Here is a 21,448-nt window from a genome sequence, read left to right on the forward strand (position 1 = left end):
CCCCCAAAGGGTTCCTGTTGTCAATGCTGCTAACAAACTGCCAGAAACACTTGCTTATGTATATAATATAGCAAGGTATCAGTGTTATTGTTCATAGTTATTATTGTTTTAGTCTGTAAGGAGCAAATACATATCCATCTTAGAGTAAATGACTCTAAGATATTGATCATCTAATTCTTTACTTCACCTTCATTCCTACTAAATATCCTTCAGCTTTTCGAATTGCTACAAAGTTAGTTAAACCAAGTTAAGCCTGGGAATCTGTCAGTTATCTAGTTCATGATTTCCAAGTGTAAGTAGACTCTGCTGTTAGTGTGAGTTAGCATGAGTTCTCCAAATCCAAGTCTGTGTACTAAGAATTCTTTTGAAAAGTAACTTTACCAGATAAGGTAAAACACTTTCAAATAAATTAAGCCAGTATGGGTTGGATTTGTTTGTACATAACTAGTTAAATTATTGCTTGTACACATAGGAGGCTAGCCCTTCTTCTGTAGCTCCCTTCTTAATGTGCAGTTTGCTTGTAATTTTTAGGTTTGTCTCCAGCTGCTCCTGCCTCAGGGAGGCATTGAGGCTGCACATTAAATTTCCACCTGCTTCCAATCTTCTAAGCTTTATCTATGCCATAAGACTTGTAACTATTTTTTACGTTAATTATTACTCCCAAAAGTTAATTAAAGAGGTACAACTGAAGAAAAGAACCTAACTGACTGATTGAGAGGAAGTGTTTTAAAAGTGTCTGGTGTAGAGTATTCTAATAGAATTCAGGAACTCTTGTCTTCAGGTTTAATTTTACAATTAAATTCCTCTAGGATTCAGTCTGTACACTTTCTTCAACTATAAAATGTTAAGCAATTTCTTGTCACAAGACTCATGAACCTTTCACATGATGACTGTTTTGGTGATCTTGTTTTATTTGAATTAGCAGACCCCAAAAACATCTGGTCCTTACCGCTGACATGGAAATCAATTCTTTAATATGGGAATAATTTTTTACAGATCGTATGAAAATATTTGTTAGCCTAAATAAATGAATGAGTGAATTGACAAAGTTGAGGCTTTTAATTGAGGTTTTCTATATGCATAAGTCACTTACATGAGTGTCCATAAGTAAAATATGAATTGCATATTAAAGCTAGTTCATTTAGAGATGCAGACCTACTACCTGTGTTTTTGTAGAAGCAGAATAGTCTCCTCCTAGTTGTGTAATCCTTGTGATCAGAAGGCTTATGTGAAGGTTTTGGTAGTTATAAATAAATGATACTCTTGAATGAAAAGTGTATAATAATTTTTAAGGTTGTAAATTTAACATTTTAATAATAAAAGTCCTAAAATGCAAACTGCCTATTTTCAACTAACCCTCATTATAAATAAAAATCAAAGAAAATAAATAAAAATAAAACAAAGAGAAATAATCCTGAGAGCACTACCCATTTATCAGCCAGAAAACCTGCAAGATATCCCTTCTGCCACCTGAAATCCTATTTCCTCAATAGCCCCCTCCTCCTTTGTCATCTGCTTGGCTCCTCCTCTCTCCTTGTCAATAAAGTTTGGCTCCTCAGTGTAATTTGAGTTGGGTTACACAGGTCTATCTTCAAAGAAATACATGAATGAGAGAGAAAAAAAAGAAACCTATTTTTACATAGGGACGACTTGGTTCTAGACTCCAAGATTAAAGGAAAGAACTTGCTAGCTCCAACTTTTGTACACTTAGTGACTTTCTGGATTGACCTCCGTTGTGTTTCTAAATTTCAGTTTTTTTCTCAAACAGCTTTAAAAGTAGCTCTGGTTTAAAATTATAATGATTACTTTCATGTCATTTTCTTGTTCCTTTCTTGCCAGCTTCTGTCGTTGTTCTGAAGAATAACATTTTTCCCATCGTAGTCCATTCTTGGTTTTCAAAATACTTTCATTTAATTTTCTATGAAGATCTCTCTTTTTCTGGGAAACATTTTGGTTCAAAAGAAAGAGTGATATTGCTAAAAGGCTATAATTTAGTAGCTAACATAATATTGACAAAGAAAGCGCTTTTCCTTAGTAGGAAAATATTATCCTGTGAAAGACAGTAAGACTATAAATTATGCCTTTTTTTCATATAATATGTGCAGTCAGAATTATTTCCTGATGTTTTTTTGAAATATTTTTACAGTCCCAGTGGGTCTTTGTTATCTTGCTTGGAGCAGGTTAAAACATACCTGCTTACTGACGGAACATGCAAGTGTGGCTTGGAATGTCCTCTTATTCTTCCCAAGGTAACCATTTCACAACAAATCTATCAGCAGTTTTTTTTTTTATTTTGTAGATGTTTTGTGTGTTTGCTTTTCTCATTTGGCATTTCATTTTTATATTACTTCTCCAATCACATATGCATTTTAAAGTCTATCTAATTAGATATCTTTGCATGCATTTTGGAATGTTTAATGATTGTGGAAAATGGTTCAGATCCCAGAGTCATTTTCAAAGGTGACAGACCTATATTCATATTAAATATTTTATGAAAGCCTCTTTTGCACATTTTATTAGAGCTGTACTTATGTTCACCATTTAATAGTGCAATATTTTTTCCTACTATAACTGCTCAATCTGCAGTGTTATTTTTAGCACTAGTGTTGATAAATCTGCCACCAAGGTTTCTAAAATCGTGAAGCTGAACCTTCCTAGCCAAAATGTGAAACTGTTTTACTCCTTTGCAAGGTAGACAGTAAAAATTGTTTAAAATGATAAAATATTATTTTCTATGGAAACAGGTCATTGCTCTCTGAGTATTATAGTGCTAATTTTAGAAATAAGATTAATAGACAGCTTTTTTCTTTTTATTTGTGTGTCACCTCATTCCAAAAAAGAAAAAAGCATTTGAAACATTTCATTAGTATATACACAATATACAAGATTTTTTAAAATACAGAAATAGATTTTTTTAAAATAGGTAAAAAGTAATATTAATATAGCAATAAAGCCAAAGAAAAAAGTTATCACATAGAAATGTCAGCTTTTAGAATTTTAAACTGAACTTCATCTATTTTTGTACTGTTATAACATCAGGAGATATCTATAATTGGGAACATATCAGATAATATACCTTTGCATATATTTATCTTGCCTATCATAGAATTAGGATAGTTTTCATTATTTACTGTGCCGCTAAAAACCATGAGTTCAGCAGAAGTATTTATTAAGTTATATAAAGTTGCTCTTATTAAATTTAAAAACTTGAGAAAGTTTTTATTCAGATTTATAGCCTAATCTATGAAAGAATCTTTTTAAACACAGAATATTTTTATTTCATGCTTTTACAATACGCTCTAAACAAAGGCTGTCCTTTTTCCAGGTGTTTAATTTTGATCCTGGAGCTGCTGTGAAACAAAGAACTGCAGAAGATGTTAAAGCAGATGAAGATGTCACAAAGCTATGCATACATAAGAGAAAAATCATTGCAGTGGCCACACTTCATAAAAGCATGGAAGCCCCACATCCTTCTCTGGTTCTTACCAGTCCCGGAGGAGGAACAAGTATGTAACATGGTGAAGGGTTTAGGGATTTCCCTCCCCCGCTCCTCTCCTGGAGGAGTCATGGGAAATCACTTTGCCGTGCATTTTCCAAGTCCACCTTTCAAACATGTACATACAGTGCTTTTAAAGTTATGAATGTTTTATCATTTTATTACAAATAGCAAATTTATTCTGAAAATTTTCCATCAAGTTGTCTCTCAGAATGTCCTATGCAAATCATCTAGTTAAATAATTGGACTAAATACTGATTAGCACATACAAATGTTATGGGGTATAGAGCTGAGCTAGCAAAAGAGATAGTGACACAGATTTTTAGGAAACAAATGTAGTCTTTTTTTTAGGGCTTTATTGAAATGTGTGGTATCAGCTCCTCAAATGCAACTAGCAATATTTTCAAGAACTTACAGTGTTATTTTATCTGTCATTTAATAGCTATTTATTGAGCATCTAATAGCAGATCTTACCTTGTCAGGAACTTTTTATACCTCCACCAACACACCGGTACACATGCATGCGTGCTTTCTTTCTTTTTAAATTTCAAAAATGCAGAAAAATTGCATGAACAGTTCATTGGGGACCATGTATCCTTCATCTGGATTCACCAGTTAAATAGTGTGCTGTGGCCTGTCTAGTGTGGCTAGGTGGGTTGACCATCAGTCCTATGAACTGAGAGGTCCCGGTTCAATTCCCAGTAAGGACACATGCCTGGGTTGCAGCTCAGTCCCCAGTAGGGGGTGTGTAGGAGGCAGCCAATCAACGTTTCTCTCTCACATCAATGTTTCTATCTCTCTCCTTTCCTCTCTCTAAAAAAAATCAATAAAACATATTTAAAATTTTGTGGCAGAAATTGCAGATGTTACAAAAATTGACCCCTAAATAGTTCAACACACAAAGACATTCTCCTTATAAACCAAAATCTAACAATCAAGTTCATGAAATTTAACACCAATATAATATTGTCTAATATGTAGTCTATATTCTGATTTCTCCAGTTGCCCTAATAATTTCTTACAGTTATTTTTTAAATTTTATTTGATATTTTCCATCACTTTATTCTTCTCTATGCCCTCTTCTACCTCCACCCACCCCCTCCCTGCAGTCACCACACTGTTGTCCATTTCCCTGAGTTCTCTCTCTCTGTTTTTTTCTTCTTGGCTCAATCTGTCCCTCTCCCTGCCCCAGTCTTCCCCCTTCTCACCAGAACTGTCTACCTGCTATCTATAAGTCTGTCACTACTTTGCTTGGTAGTTCAATTTGTTCATTAAATTTCACATATGAGTGAAACAATATGGTACTTGTCTTTCTCTGGCTGGCTTATTTCACTCAGCATAATGTTCTCCAGGTGCCTCCATGCTGTCTCACAGGGTAAAACTTCCTTCCTTTTTACAGCAGAGTAGCAGACCATTGTGTCTTACAGTTATTTTTAATCCAGTTTTTTAATCTAGGATGCAATCAGAGGTTGTACATTGCAATTAGTTGTTACATTTCTTCAGTCAACATCACTTACCCAGTCTTTGTGTTTCTTTCATGGCATTGACAGTTTTTAAGAGTCCAGGTCAATGTTATAGGACATTCTTCAAGTTGGGTTTGCCTGATTGTCTCCTCATATTTATATTCAGGTGAAACACATTTTGCTAGGAACACTGCATAGGTGCTGTCATGTCCTCCTCCAGAGGCACACAATGTCAGCTTCTCCCATATTGGTAATGTTAGCTTTGATTGCTTGCTTACTGTTATATCCATATGCTTACTCCATTGTTTAGGCACCCTTTCCCTTTACGATTAATAGATAACCTGTGGAATCATACTTTGAGACTGAGGAACTTCTTTTCGTAAGGGCTAGAATGGTAACTCCCTCCAAAATATTATAATCTACTTAATACTTGAATAGTTCAGAATAAAATATGGCTAAGTGCCAAAGCATTTATTTGTGAAGGGTGTGTGACGTGGTTCTGCAGAGCTCTGAAAAACAGAGATGATGAGTGAAACCTGTAGCGATCGGAGGCGGCTTTCTGGCAGAACTCAGCTGTGAACCAACCTGGAACATGGCAGGATTTAAAAATATGAGGGAAATAAGAAAATTCTTGTCCAGAATGAGTAGAAGCAATGATATGGAAATTAATCTGACTTAAAGGGGAGATTAAGTTTAGGTAAATTGAGGTCAAATTATGGATTTGCATACAAAAAACAGTTGTGACATCGTACAGGTAAAGATTTATACTTAGAACTCCTGTGAAGAGGGCAGGGAGAGACAGGTGTAGCAGCTATTAGCAGAGAGCTCCTTCCCTGTAACCCTCTAACTTTGAACTTTAACAGGAGTGATCAGAAAAAAATTGCTCCACTAAGGTATGTAAGAAAAAACAATCTTTTAAGGGATTTTTTTTTCTTTTGATGAGCTACATTTTTTAGAATTAAAAGATACTACAACAGGTTAAAGATATTTAATAGTAATAAATTATTTAACATTTACCAATATCTGCCACCTTGATAGAACTATGTTTTCATTTTTGCACATACTCATAGATGCTGCTGTTCTCATGTCATGTTATATCAAACCATTTTACCTCTTTCTACAGAGTCTGCCTTGTTGCCTTTTTAATGACCTTACTGGAGTCTTGATTTGGTCCTTATCATATCCTATACATACATGTTTCATTGTTGAAAATAAAGATAAATATTTAACTGGTACAGGTATAAGAGACATTATCTCTATCCCATCTTAAAATGGTATACTTTATTGCATTAATTGCTACTCTTTTCCTAGCTTCAGACATAGCACTTATATCAATTTCCTAATTTTATGAAATTGGTATCATCTCATAACATTTAATTATTTAAGCGTAAAGTTGAGCTTTAAATAATTAAATGTTAAGAAGACTCATACAGTAGTTTTCACCTCTAACATACATAAACATATATTTAATTTCTGCTTATTCTTTTGAAAGGTCTCCATGAAAGCCCTTGATGGGTACCTAGCATTTATATTTGTCAACTGGTCTGACATTTTCGTTCCTAAGTGTAACATAATGGCAACATGGCTTTTGTTTGTTTAGTTAGTATTCCTGTTATTTTCAATATGGTAACTGTTTTTCCCTGAGGTATAGAAGAAATCCTTGTTAAACCACAGCTGTTTTCTAAATTCTGTTGAATATTTTTAAAATGCCAGTGTCTACACTTTAAATCACTAAACTGTAAATAATTATGTAAATATCCAAGGAAAGATACGTCTGTAGCATGTTACCGAACAGAACCAGTCGGTCCTATAATGAGACTCAGACAGGCACTTGTGCTCTCTCTATATCCACACATAGCACCCCAACTACTTTTCATATATTGTTTGGTTTTTTGGTGTTTTTTTTTTGCAAACATAAAAAATTGCTTGTAAACAAGAAAGTAAGTTCTGTTGAGCTTATCTGCTATAATTCTCTTACATCATTGGTTCTCAACTTTTCATATAGGACATCCAGAAGTCACTCTATCAAGAATCTTCACCATGCTAGAAACAGAAAGCTCACATTTCCAAAGAAAAATATATGTTCCCTGCATTCTCTTACTTCTTGAATGCACTCTACCTAGACTTCTGTGTACCCCAAGTTGTGAACCACTGTCTTTGAAATTATTGTATGATATGATCTCTATTCTACCTAGCAACTAGGAGAAGTGTATTTATCTTAAATGTGCACTTATCCATTTAAGTAAATAAACTTCTGATTACAAATGAATCCAGGTATACTTGCCAATATGTTGTAAGTCTCAGAATGGGGATGACCACTCTCATCTCCTTAGCCTGGAATAGACTCGATGGCATTTTCTCACAGAGCCCAGCAAAGCTCAGCATGCTTTTCATCACAGCTCTCTAAGCAGCTGCGACCGGTTCACGGGACTTTGCATATGAAATTATTTAAATTTGCTGTCCCGATTTAGAAAGTACAACTTTATAAAAGACAGTTAAACATCCTTAGGGGCTAAAAGGCTTACACCTAGAATTCTGACAAAATACAGTGAAAGTTCTATCCAGTGTGCCCGCTTGCTTTTGGTGCCTATATTCTGTCTGATCTCCAAGAGGGCTAAAGGGATTTCAAAAGGCCAGTGAGGGAGCAGTGTGCTCTGTAAACAGAGAAATCACTGTTGGGACCCAGTATGGAAGATTTAGCACTCTACCTAAATTTTGCATAGGAATTCTATCCTAATGAGAGAACTGCAGCCTACCTAAGTTGACTGACTGAAGCTGTTTTCACAGTAGTGACTGATTAACGTCAAAGAATCTGCAGTGTCTTAGACTTGATTGGAAGCTAGATTGCGGTATCACTGCATTTGCTGTTGTAATCGCTCCCATTGTAAAAGAGGCTGAACCCATTCATTCAACTCACAAAAGTTAAGACCCTTTTACTCTCACAGTGAAAATGTTGGGATAAGGAAGTGTTTCTGTAGCTGTCCTGAGGAGGTTTCAATAAGGTAACAGAAACATTTATAGGGTAACAGATTTTCTGGTGAAAATGGCAATTCATTTAAATCACCCAAGGAAATATGCCACACAGATAATCATTTTCTATTGTAACTGTGTTCCCAAAAAATTCAAATCCAACAAGATAGTAACATCATCAATTCCATCTGGGCTGTCAATCTTGATTTTGCATATTCTAAATATTATTAGAATGGCTAATGTCAGTATGAACTGATTCAGATTTTCATCTTTTCTCAACAGATAAGATGCAGATAAGCATAATGAGCAGTTAATTGAGGACCTTTGGCCAATTAGGGGAGAATGATGTGTACTTTTTAAATCAAAATTTAATGTAGAGTGCCAAATTTCTAGTTGCAGAGAGGCACTGCTTCGATATGCTAATTTGTATTTCCAGATGCCCTCCCTTCCTCATTTCTTCCTTTCCCTCCCTCCCCACCCCCCACTCCCAAATACAAAAGAATTGAGACTACTTAACAGATTTTTTTTTTTCTTTCACAACAGATGCAACTCCAGTAGTACCTTCACGGGCAACAACTCCAAGATCCATAAGAAATAAGTCTCACGAAGGAATTACAAATTCTGTAATGCCTGAATGTAAGAATCCTTTCAAGTTAATGATTGGATCATCAAATGCCATGGGAAGGCTATATGTACAAGAACTGCCTGGAAGCCAGCAACAAGAACTCCACCCCGTCTACCCCCGGCAGAGATTGGGCAGCAGTGAACATGGACAGAAATCTCCATTCCGTGGCAGCCATGGAGGCCTGCCCAGCCCAGCATCATCAGGATCCCAAATTTATGGAGATGGCTCCATCTCTCCAAGGACTGACCCACTTGGAAGCCCTGATGTTTTCACAAGAAGTAATCCTGGTTTTCATGGAGCTCCCAATTCTAGTCCTATTCACCTGAATAGGACCCCTCTTTCTCCACCGTCAGTAATGCTACATGGTTCTCCTGTACAGTCATCCTGTGCAATGGCTGGAAGGACTAATATACCTCTTTCCCCAACCTTGACTACAAAGAGTCCAGTAATGAAAAAACCAATGTGTAATTTTTCAACCAATATGGAAATACCACGAGCAATGTTCCACCACAAACCACCCCAAGGCCCTCCTCCCCCTCCTCCACCTTCTTGTGCTCTTCAGAAAAAGCCATTAACATCTGAGAAAGATCCACTTGGCATTCTTGACCCTATTCCTAGTAAACCGGTGAATCAGAACCCTGTTATCATTAATCCTACTAGTTTCCATTCAAATGTCCACTCTCAGGTACCTGTGATGAATGTAAGCATGCCTCCTGCTGTTGTTCCTTTGCCAAGTAATCTCCCTTTGCCAACCGTAAAACCTGGTCACATGAATCATGGGAGTCATGTACAAAGAGTTCAGCATTCAGCTTCAACCTCCCTGTCCCCTTCTCCAGTGACATCCCCAGTGCACATGATGGGGGCTGGAATTGGAAGGATTGAGGCATCGCCCCAAAGATCACGCTCATCTTCCACATCATCAGATCACGGAAATTTCATGATGCCACCTCTAGGACCCCAAGCCACTTGCAGTGGTATTAAGGTTCCTCCCAGGTCACCAAGGTCAACAATAGGGTCCCCACGGCCATCAATGCCATCAAGCCCTTCTACCAAGTCCGATGGACATCATCAGTACAAGGATATCCCCAACCCATTAATTGCTGGAATGAGTAATGTACTAAACACCCCAAGCAGTGCAGCTTTTCCTACTGCATCTGCCGGAAGTGGTTCTGTAAAGAGTCAGCCTGGTTTGCTGGGAATGCCTTTAAATCAGATATTGAACCAGCACAATGCTGCCTCCTTTCCAGCAAGTAGTTTACTCTCAGCAGCAGCCAAAGCACAGCTAGCAAATCAAAACAAACTTGCTAGTAACAACAGTAGCAGCAGTAGCAATTCTGGAGCTGTTGCTGGCAGTGGCAACACTGAAGGACATAGCACTTTAAACACCATGTTCCCTCCTACTGCCAACATGCTTCTCCCGACAGGTGAAGGGCAAAGTGGTCGAGCAGCACTAAGAGATAAGCTGATGTCTCAGCAAAAAGACTCATTGCGGAAAAGAAAACAGCCACCTACCACAGTTTTGAGTTTGCTCAGACAGTCTCAAATGGATAGTTCTTCAGTTCCTAAACCTGGACCTGACTTGCTAAGGAAGCAAGGTCAAGGTTCTTTTCCCATCAGTTCAATGTCTCAGTTACTACAGTCTATGAGTTGTCAAAGCTCTCACTTGAGTAGCAATAGTACCCCGGGTTGTGGGGGCTCAAATACTGCTTTGCCTTGCTCTGCTAACCAGCTGCATTTTACAGATCCCAGTATGAACGCCAGTGTTCTTCAGAATTCACTGACACAGAACATACCTTTACGAGGGGAAGCCGTGCACTGCCACAATGCAAACACTAACTTTGTTCACAGTAACAATTCAGTCCCCAACCACCATCTTGCAGGTTTAATCAATCAGATTCAGGCTAGCGGGAGCTGTGGGATGCTCAGTCAGTCGGGCATGGCTTTAGGAAACTCATTACATCCCAATCCACCTCAGCCAAGAATTTCAACGTCCTCCACTCCAGTGATACCAAACAGCATTGTTAGCAGCTATAATCAGACAAGTTCTGAAGCAGGTATGGTTTTATTAGAAAAAAGTACCCAGAGGTACTAAACTTTTCTACGTTTTTTTAAATTTGTACCAAAATATTTATTATGATAAGAAATGATCCTTTCCCCATTGTGAAATTCTTATTATTTCTTTAGTATTTATAATTTCAGTTACAGAATGCTAGGGATTTGTCTATTAGGGGGGGAAATCAGCCAAGAGGATTCCATGTGTTTCTGTTATTTGTCGTCAATCTGTGTCATTTTGAATATTGTTCAACTTTCAGTTGGTCGTATAACCATTGGACTCTAAACTAAAGAAGCCGCAGAAGGCAGGGCATTCTGGTTCATAAGCCGTGTACTTGGCTTATGCCAGTATAAAAGCTGTTTCCCCTAGCTTTCGTTTGTGTTCAGGTAAATGAAGCTCATCTTGGAAAACCCAAAAAGGCAAAAATAAATGGATTTTCTGTTCTGCTGCTGACCAGAAATAGGTGAATGGCTAGGAAAAGGTAATGACAAGTTGTATGAAGTAGAAAGCTGTCTTCTAATGTGTTTTCCTGTCCGAGTTTGCTATCCTTTATTATTTTTGTTTGAGAACATTTAAAAATGGACATTGACTACTCCCTTTTTAAAAAGGGTAATAATTTAAGTTTTCTAATAAAAAAAAAAAAAGGTTTGAAAACCTGATTTCCAGAATGTTTGATCTTAAAATTGTTTTATAGTTTACTTGTGGAACTAAACCATTATTTTTAGCATTGACATTAAGCTTTTGAACCCAAATTTATTGCATCTCTTCATTCACTATTAATGGAGATAAATCTATCTAAAAGCAGACACATTAGAAAGAACTTTATTTTGTGCAATACAGTCCTCAGAAATTATAAAAAACTGTAAAGAAGCCCTAAAGAAGGAAATTCATTGAGACATCGGAAAACTTTACCATGAAAACATTAGAAAGAATACCCAAAACATAGCACTAATGATTTGGGAGATTTGTGGGAAATGACAGGGAGGAAATTAAAGGTGGTTGTAGAGACAATATTATTCAAATATGAAAATAGTGGGCTTTAAACACCAGAGTGCTGCTGAAAATGAGAAATTGGCTGTGGCGTTTAATAATAAGCTAGTATGTAGGCATGTATAGACTGTATTGGACCACTTTGCCTGAGAAGCATTATGACCCACGTCTTTGTGCTGACAGTAAGATCAAGTGCTTCTTTTTTTCCCAGTGTCACTACTTACACCAGCATCCTCCACAACTTGTGTTTTGTGTTATGTTTTGTTGTCAGTATTTAATGAACTACTCATTGACCTCTTGTATTAAATAAGGTGGAGAAGATAACTGAAATAATTAGTGCCTTCTTGATATTTTTAGTCTAAGGAATCTCATGAAAATACTTTTTGTGTTTAATAGGATACTTATTCCAAATGGGCTTCCAATTTTTCAAAGGCTCATATTCCACACAAATGAAAATGTAATCTTATGCATTTAGCAGATTAAAGTTACATGAAACTATATTTATTAAGCTTTCCTTCAGTCATTTAGATGAGACATTGTTCATCTCGGTGTATTTTATCTTCAGATTTTTATACCCCTTGCCTCAAACTTACTGTTTCAGGTCTCAGTTCATATTGAAAAGTGTATGTATTTTATTAATGATGTATTTAAATTTATAATGGAAAAGACTAACATTTATTTATATTCTTGTTTCTTCTGATTGTCAAGTTTAGACTTATTTAATATAGTCTTAAACGTGTATTTTCTTGTTCCACGTACCTCTGTAAAACATTGGATCTGTATTCCCAGGGGTGGGAGTGTCAAAACACACAAGTTGAAGATTCATTAATATAGGAAACGTGTTGGCATATGAATAGCTAAAAGGGATAAGAATAAGTGTCCAGTAATGATATGGATGTGACCAGTCATATGTTAGCTACAGAAAGCATATGCTTGATGAAAACCTAAGATTTTTTAAAATATTAAATGTAATAAAATTAAGTATTAATATACATAGATCTAATATGCAGCTGATTATGAAAATGAGTAGATTTTACTAATATAACTCTTGATGAGTTGAATATTGAAGAGGTCGCTAATGCCAGTTTTCTTCTTGATATGTAGTGAATGTTCTCTTGCTATAATTGCTTAGACTAAATATTTATTTACACTGACATTTATTCACCCATCAAATAAGCACTCAGGCTGGGGATTCAGAATCAGACAGCAGGTGACAGTCAAATTACTTCTAAGTTTTGCTAGGTATTCCTAGCATACCAGTTAGAAATTAAAAGAAAAACACTTTTATTCTTAAAATCTTGCTGATAGCTATTATTGAATACTTATATGTGCCAGATGATTTACCTGTATTATTTCAAATATATGCAGTTTTCCAAAGTATAACGTATCATTGTCCCCATTTTCCAGATGTGTAAACTGAGCATCAGAGAACTTAACCTTCCAAGATCATCTATAACTGAATTGGGGTTTGAACTCAGGTTCATCTAACTCTAAAATCCATTTTCTTCTCAGCTGCATAAGTTCTTTAACTGAAACATTTAGTGGTCAAAAATACTCCTTTCACTTTCAACATCTTAAAAAATATCCAACAGATAATGAACTGAAGCACACAGATACATGTTAGAAGCCACATTTTTAGACTTTTGATGCACTTTAGACAGAAGTCAGTTATTCTTGCCTTCTCTCCTTGGACTCTAATATCATGGTGTACAATGACTACAATGTTTGTGTCAATGCAGATGAAATGTCCAAAATATCAAAAGAACTGCTCTTCATTTGTGAATCGCGCTTGATGACCTTTATTTTAATGAATTGGTATCATCTCACTTACTCAGATAAGAATGGGTTTCCTAATGGATCACATGTCTTTCGACTTGAAGGAGGCGACTATGCACAAGCTAGTCTTGCCATTCCACGCAGGATAGCACAGTGAGGTAAAAGACTCGCAGGTAACACTGGCCAACTCTGCTCTGTGGTACCAGAGCCTGGACAGGAGACCAGTGGCCTCCAGCTCAGTCCAGCGCCTTTTTTCCACAACAGCTCAGAAATGTTACATTAAGGCAAGAAATTGCTCTGAAAACACTTCATTCTATAGGTAGTTTATTTTCTAAAACTTCTTTTAGAGTTTTTCTATCATAAACAATCCAAATATAGATATTTTTACAAGGCCTAAAAGTGAATTCTATGAGACACACTCATAGAATTGGAGGCAAACAGTAAAAGAACAATCAGATAAAAAATATAAGATGCTTAGAAAATACTTGTAAAACTTAGACTATCGAGGCTTTATTAATTCTATTTAGAGTTTTGAATTTGCCTTTCCACTAAAGCTCTCTAAACACTTGCGTTGTAAGTTTGCAGGTTTCTGTTAGCTTTTTGGATATCAAATTACAAGTAAAGTTTAGTTTTTCCACATAACAGATCTAGAAACTGACCAGTAGGATACTTGGTGGCATTTCTCTAGTTGTAGAGCAAAACCCTGATGGGCTGGCATCCGATCTCGGTGCAGACGTCAAACTGATGAAGGCAGGTGTGTTCTGAGAGCTCTCACAGTGTACTTTGAAAATAACTTTCAGTTTATGGAGACAAGTTTCAGCATGTTGTAGTGTTTTGGTTTAGCGAGGAATCCAAAATCAAGTGCCCTTGATTAGCGAATTTCAACAGGTCGTGCCTCCTCGGGCCTCTGCCTGCTGCGCACTTGCGGACATAGAACGTGGGCCTCTGCGGAGGACGTAGCTCCATCAGTGTTCACCTTACAACCTGTCTTGTCCCATTGGTCTTTTCCAATTTTCAAAGAAACAAAACTTTAGACTATTTAGACTATTCTGCTAACTAACTTAACTGATCCTTACCTTCCTCCAATGTGATAAAGTCATTACATACAACTTTTTCACCTTAATATGCTTTTTGTGTTCTCCTGTTTTTTCCTAATAAAATCATTTAATCAGCTCCTCTAAACACATGAAAATAAATCCCCTGAAGGGGCAGAGTATGAGTTTGTACTGGAAGAGAAAATAACTCAAACATTTATTTGTCTTAACTCTTAAAGATATGCACTGACTAAGAAGAATATAAATAAACCAACAAATAAGTATATGTTCATGGATATATATTAGAACTCTGGAAAAGAAAGTGTTTTCAGCACAAAATACTGTTGATTGAAACTCAGTACAACCACTGATGTGGTAGGTATAAGAAAATGAAATAGAGACCACAAAAGAACACTCTGGGTAAAATATTGCAAAGTAATGAGCTTGTTTTATTGGTGGTGGTGTTTTGTTCTATGTATTTATTTATTCTCAGAACATGCCAGAAAGAAAATAAAGGGAAATTGTCATCCCCTACATGTTACATGAACAAAAAAATTATGGGATAAAAATGTTCAAGGGTGGATTATACTATATATTTTCTAGTCTTACATGAACGAATGTAGAGTGAAGAAAGCCAGAGGCTATTACAAGGTCACGACTGAATATACAGTAGTTTCTATTGGAAGTATTTCCACCCAAATTGTTAAATGCCTAGATTTTTATTCTCATGCACAAGGCTTCTAGGTTAAAAGTTGCCCTATGCTCTTTGTTTTTTTAACCAAATACCAAAGCTATATTAAATCCATTGATTGTGTGATAATAATCTATGTCTATTCTTTTGGTTGAATTTTTGCTAAATGGGCCATTTCTTCTTTGTTATATTTTTACAACAGACAATGTTTAAGAAGGTTTCCTAATATCAGGGTTACAGCACTTGGTTTGTTTATATACTCCAGGCTTAATGTTTTCGTGTGTACAAAAGAAGGCACTAAAATATGTTTGAGTTTAGACATTGAGTCTGTGTAATCAAAAGTAGTAACAGAACTCAAGAGTGGGGTGATACATTCACTGATTCAATTATCTATTTTGTATCTTTCAAGAAATAAATTGTCCCAGTGTGCAAAATGGGAGAATTTTATTCCATTGCAATACACTAAGCTCACTTATAAAGCCACTCGAAATCCTTCAGTTCACCAGGAGATGCTTAAGCTACTATTTACTAAAATCAAGTGATCTGAAAACAGTGAAGCAGCCTCTAAAAGTACCCAAATCATAGGCAGTAATGTTGACACTACAAAAATGCTGACTCACTAAAAATGACGATTAAAAACATTCCTATGCTGTCATCAACATAGATTTCATTTCCATGTGCAGGTGGGACTAAATAAATCAAATGATAAAATCCTTGCCTTCTAGAAAGTTACATCAGACAACATTAACGCCAAGCAAGCAAAGAGTCGAGTAAAAGTTATTTTCTAAGAATTATACTTCTCACAAATGCAAAGTAACAAAGTAACAACTTTAATGCAAAGATTAAAAAATGGAATTAGACGACAGAATTCTGAAAATGTTACTGAGGTACTCCTAGGGTCGAGCTAGTCCAGGGAAACTCGGAAATCTACTCAAGACCCACGGGCACCCTCCCACGGGTCTGCACATCTCCCACGACTCCACAGGACTCACACTGAGTCTGGTAGAGGTGCTTCCTGGAGCACAGCTCCATGGACCATCCCCCATAGAGCTGAGCAACTCAGAGGACCCATCTGAAAGCAGTGTTTCTCAAACTTTTTTTTTTTACTTCTTCCCACAGTAAAAAAATTAATTTGCTTTACAGTCTACTGAAGTGATTTTTTTTTTTTTTTTTTCCTCACCCGAGGACATTTTTCGATATTTTGTTCAGATAGAGTGAGAGGGAGAGAGAGAGAAACATCGACGTGAAAGCGACACATCGAGTGGTTGCCACCCACACGACCCAACCAGGGCCGGGGACAAACTGCAACCAAGGTACGTGCCCTTAGCGGGAACCGAACCCGGGTCTCTCCGGACCGCAGGCCAACGCTCTAACCGCTGAGCCAAACCGGCCAGGGCTGAAGTGATTTTTTTAATGTATAACGAATAAAAGTTTCCTGGGGGGGGAAAACAAAACAAAACACTTATTACATGTAATGCACTCTGATATTTTTCATCCCATTCTATCTTGCCCTATCTTATCACCCACTAACAACATAACGCAGCACGCATATATGTTAACAGAAGCAGTTGCCACAAAATAGTGCCTGAGCTCTACAATGCACTCTTTTCTATTTTGTTTATCAAAATATACTGGTCGGGACATATTAAATTGATTTTGTAGCCCCAAATTGGCCTAAATCCTGTCTTAGACTATTCATAGGGTAATTAACTCAGCAGATATTTATGTGCTAAACACTATTTTAGCACTGCAGATAAAATAGTATACAACGAAAAGATACAAAGTTAACTGTATTAATAATCTAGAAACTCAGTTCACTGAGTTAAAACTTCCCATTGGAATATCATTGAAACATTTTAACTGTTACTCTAGAACATTCATGCAATAGAAATCCAACCAAGCAAGAGACTGTCATTAATTCCTTCGCACCTCTTCTAAGTGCTTTTGTTTTGTGTTCCTCCCTCCCTTTTTTTGTGGAGAACAAATAGCCACTCAGTGGTTCTAATTTATGATATTTTGACTTCACAGTGGTGTGAAAGTGATATGCATTCAGTAGAAACTATACTTTGAATTTTGATCTTTTTCTGGTTAGCGACACGCAGTGTGGTTGGTAGTCTCTCATGATGCTGGGCAGCAAGCGGCATGGACCCATGGCTCCCAGGCAGCCAGGCAAGCAGGAGGGTAAATAACCAACACTCTACAGTGTATGTGTGGCCAGCACTTTTTAGGTACTGTATTCAATAAATCACATGAGATACTCAACACTCAATTATAAAAGAGGCTTTGTGTGGGATGATTTTGCCCAACTATGGTCTAGTGTAAGTGTACTGAGCACATTTAAGTAGGCTAGGCTACACTGTGATGTTCAGTAGGTCCTGTATTAAATGCATTTTTCATTTACAATATTTTCAACTTACAATGGGGTTTATTGGGATGTATCTCCGTTGTAAGTCAAGGAATGTCTCTAGCCCCTAGGGCTTCCTGCCTACTTCTGCTAAAGGAGTGCTAGGAATTGACATCAGAACCCAAACCACAAGGACAGACTAATATATTTTTGTAAGTACCTATAACCATGTCATTAGTAAGGCTTGGGAATATGACTTGCTGGAAGACATAGACTTCTCATAAAAGTTGTTTTTCAATCAATCCTTTAAAAATAGAACAGAAATTTTTACTATTTCCTTTGGATTGAAAGTGAATTATATTTATTAGACTCACTAGGACATGGCATTTCTTTTGTCTCTAGAAGCATTCATTTGTGTTAGGGATTGCCATTGACCGTTTGTGGTTAAAGTACACTTGCCAAAACAAATGATAAAGGATAAGTGGTGAAGGGGTTCCTTCTGTATGACTCATTTCTTGAATTTTATAGACGAAAATCATTATTTGGGCATATAAATTTAGAAAATGTTTTCTGACAGTTATATTTATTCACAATTGGAAATACAGATTAAACTGTATTGTATTGGTGTAATGGCATTTTAAAAGCAACTTACTGGCCCGTTTGGTGTGAGCTTAATGCCCTCTTGTATACATACAAAGACAGGTACAACAATGTTATTAATACTTAAGGTCCAGCCTTTGAAAGAGTTTAGCATAATATAAACAATGACTTTTCTCAAAGAATAATGGTGACGAAGAAAATAAATCTAAGAGTTAAACATTCTCTTTGGTTTGAAAAGCATTTTTAATGAGGCAAATAAAACTTCTCAAGAATGAAAATTACTAATAGTAGGAAAATAGCCTTAAAAAATTATTCAAAAACAATTTACTGATGCTATTTCTGTATACACACATATACACATATCATAAATTATATGTGTGTTTGTAGAGTGTTGTTTATATCTGGAACTCCACCCCAACCAGGAAAGTCCTTTCCTCGTTGTATTAGACTCTCTCAACCTCTGATTTTGGGTCTAGGCACATGATCTCACACCAGGAAGGTTTATTTGGGTGGCTTTATAAGTCTTCTACTTCTTCAAAAACAATAGAGGAAAAATTATGCCAGTTCATGGTACTGCCGGCTGGTATGAAATAATCACTTTTTCTAATTAAAGGATTTCTCCAACTTACTTCTTTCAGGCTCCCAGCTGCCTTTTGATTTTTGTAACTGCTAAATTGTTAATGGAATAGTTTGCTTTTTTAAAAAAAAATTCTGTTTCTTTCATTATATTAAACATGAAACATCTTGGTGCCAAACTAGGTAATGGCAGACAGGCAGACCGGCAGGAAAGAAGGCAGGAATGGAAAAGAGAAGAGAAAAGAAAAGAAACAGGAAAGAAGAAAAACAACAGAGCACAACATTTGGTAGAACTATGAAGTAGTTTCACTAGAGAGTGCCTATTCAAGATGAAGTGGTTCAGAAATAACCTCCAATTTTTCTCCAGCTATAAAAATTCAGGGTCCTCTGAATGACCCCAAATATTAATGAGTGACCTTAAGAACTGAGGACTTTGTGAGGAACTCTTCCTCTGTAAGGTGATTTTAACTCCCTGGAATACCTGGGAGCCTTCTAAAGGAACGAGGCTTCTAGCCCACTCCTTCCCAATGTCTCGTCTCCTGGCATTGGACCAGTACACTGGAGAGTCAGTTATCACTTTCTCCACCCATGGGTGGTATTCTCTCCCTTCTCCACATACACATGCCACCCACAACATCAAATGCAAATGATCGATTTCTAGAAAATGAGTGCAAGTTTTCTGAACTTCTTAATAGATTAATTCAACCAAGAAACATTTTCTGAATGTCAAACATGTGTGAGAGGTCTTGGAATACAGAGGGAAATAAGAATCGGTTCTTGCCTTTAATGGTTTAGAAAGATGATTTCAAATTTCATCACCTGGTCTAAGGCAGCATGTTTAACTATGGGTGGGAGGGCCAGGGTGTCTGGGAAAACAGCATATAATAATTTCAGTCATATTTATTTGGTTTGAGGATACATAAGAATCTATTACCCTCCATACATTTTATTACCTCCTCGCCTCCTTGTCTTTTTTTTTTTTTTTTTAATTACTTTGCTTTTACTTAGAAGCCCTTTCTCCTTTTCCACTCTCAAATCCCAGATCAAATATTACCACTTGCTTAGTTTTCCCTGACACCTTCAGTTTTACAATTGCCTTCCTGTTATACACCTATTATAGCTCTTAGCTATTACAGTTACACTAGCTACATGAAAGGAGCATTATTTCCTGGTTCATAATAAGCTCTCAATAAATGTATCTTTGAGAGAAGAAAAAGAGAGGGAGGTTTGTATGTTCAAGGCTTTGCCTAAACAGTTCCCACAGGAAAGGGCAAGGTGCTGTGCGATCTTCGTTTGGGTTTTTGTTTTCGTATAATCATTCCTGTCCTTTTGTTCAGCAGAGTATACCTGTTGAAAATTAGAGAAAATAGGAAATAGACCTTGATTCACAACCTTAAGAAGGTTGTGCTCTTCACTACCACCCCGTTTGTAACGCTAAAATACACCCAGAGTAACTATATTTTCGTTATTGTCATTCTTCAAGAATGTTTAGATGGAGAATTTTTAGAATAACGTCCCCAAAGGGCTACTTTCTTGAATCTCAAATATAGATGCTTCTCTTACAAAACAAAGATTTAAAAAATAACCTCTAAGGCAGTCTTTCTTTTACGAAGCCTTGCCAACGTACACACTATGGTATTTTGAAAATGTGCTCTGGATGGTGATCTGTACATTTAAATATGTCATTATTATTTAGCAAATAGGGAAAAAGGCCTCAGATCATGATTACTAGTAAATAAGAGTTTTTATTCACTTGTTTAAAAAGATGGTTTCCAGGTGCAAATAAAGCACACTACCTATTTACGGAAATAGCAGCAAGATTTAAGAGGCAATGAAATGTTTAAGATGTTGATTGCTTTATTACAAATCTGAATTAATATTTAAAGAATTGTATGCCATATGCCTACTTCAGCATTTGATATGCTCTTACTCCGCTCTCTGTGAACATAGTCATTATTTTATGATAATATTTTATAAATATTTATATATTTTCAAACAGAGGTTGTTTTTAAATCTCATTCTTTAAATGGAACACTGAGAGCTTTTTTTAAAAAAACAAAAAAAAAGCAGACTTGACAGCTTGACAGCCGGGAAAAGTGCAGTCGTGCCGTAGACATGCTGTAAGGTGTGTTGGATGTGCTGATGTATACTAACCGCTGCTGCCACATCACCGCTGCGAAGTACGTCTCCTGATGCCAGTGGAAATTATGACAACCACTTTTTTTATTCACAAAGACGTTTACATGTTACAGGTCTTTCACTTACCTGTTTTTTTATTCTCATAACAATAATGCCAGTGATGGAATTTTTTTCTAAGAAAAAAGTAGGGAAGTATGATATACAGTAAGATGTTCATCCCTGTGTTATATATAATAATGAAAAAATCAAAATACAAGTGTCAAATTCAATCAGAATGTTTTACAAATATGGTCAGTCTATATGCTACATGGTTAAAAATATTAATACAAAGACTATATGTCAAAAAGGAAAAATTCTTGTGTTATTCTGTTAGGAGAAAACAGGAAAACTATAAAATGATTATCTGTACTACTATTATAACTATGGAAACATTTCTGTGCATTTGGACAAGGCCTCAGTGGTGACTTGGTCAAATATAAAATTTCTTATGGTGGCATAGCACAGCAAACAGTGAAATGTTTGAGTTTGTTTTAGATTTTCAGTAACACTGGTATTGTTCACTATACCATATACATGTTTATATTCTAATATGAAATTAAATGCATATGCTTATAATAATAAATATTAGCCAAATGCATGTATTACATTAAACAATGCATCTCTTTAGGGGAAAACATTTTATGAATAAATG

General features: G+C 36.3%; 1 protein-coding gene across 1 annotated transcript in view; it reads left to right on the forward strand.

Annotated features, from left to right (window-relative positions):
• MBD5 (methyl-CpG binding domain protein 5) overlaps positions 1-21,448 on the forward strand; it is a 439,511-nt gene that overhangs the window by 372,837 nt on the left and 45,226 nt on the right. The window contains exons 6-8 of the mRNA XM_036254977.1: positions 2,147-2,249; positions 3,326-3,506; positions 8,473-10,608. Coding sequence (XP_036110870.1) covers positions 2,147-2,249; positions 3,326-3,506; positions 8,473-10,608 — 2,420 coding nt within the window. The remainder of the gene's footprint in view (positions 1-2,146; positions 2,250-3,325; positions 3,507-8,472; positions 10,609-21,448) is intronic.

Source organism: Molossus molossus, unplaced genomic scaffold (genome assembly GCF_014108415.1).
Source record: "Molossus molossus isolate mMolMol1 unplaced genomic scaffold, mMolMol1.p scaffold_m16_p_11, whole genome shotgun sequence".
NCBI lineage: Eukaryota > Metazoa > Chordata > Mammalia > Chiroptera > Molossidae > Molossus > Molossus molossus.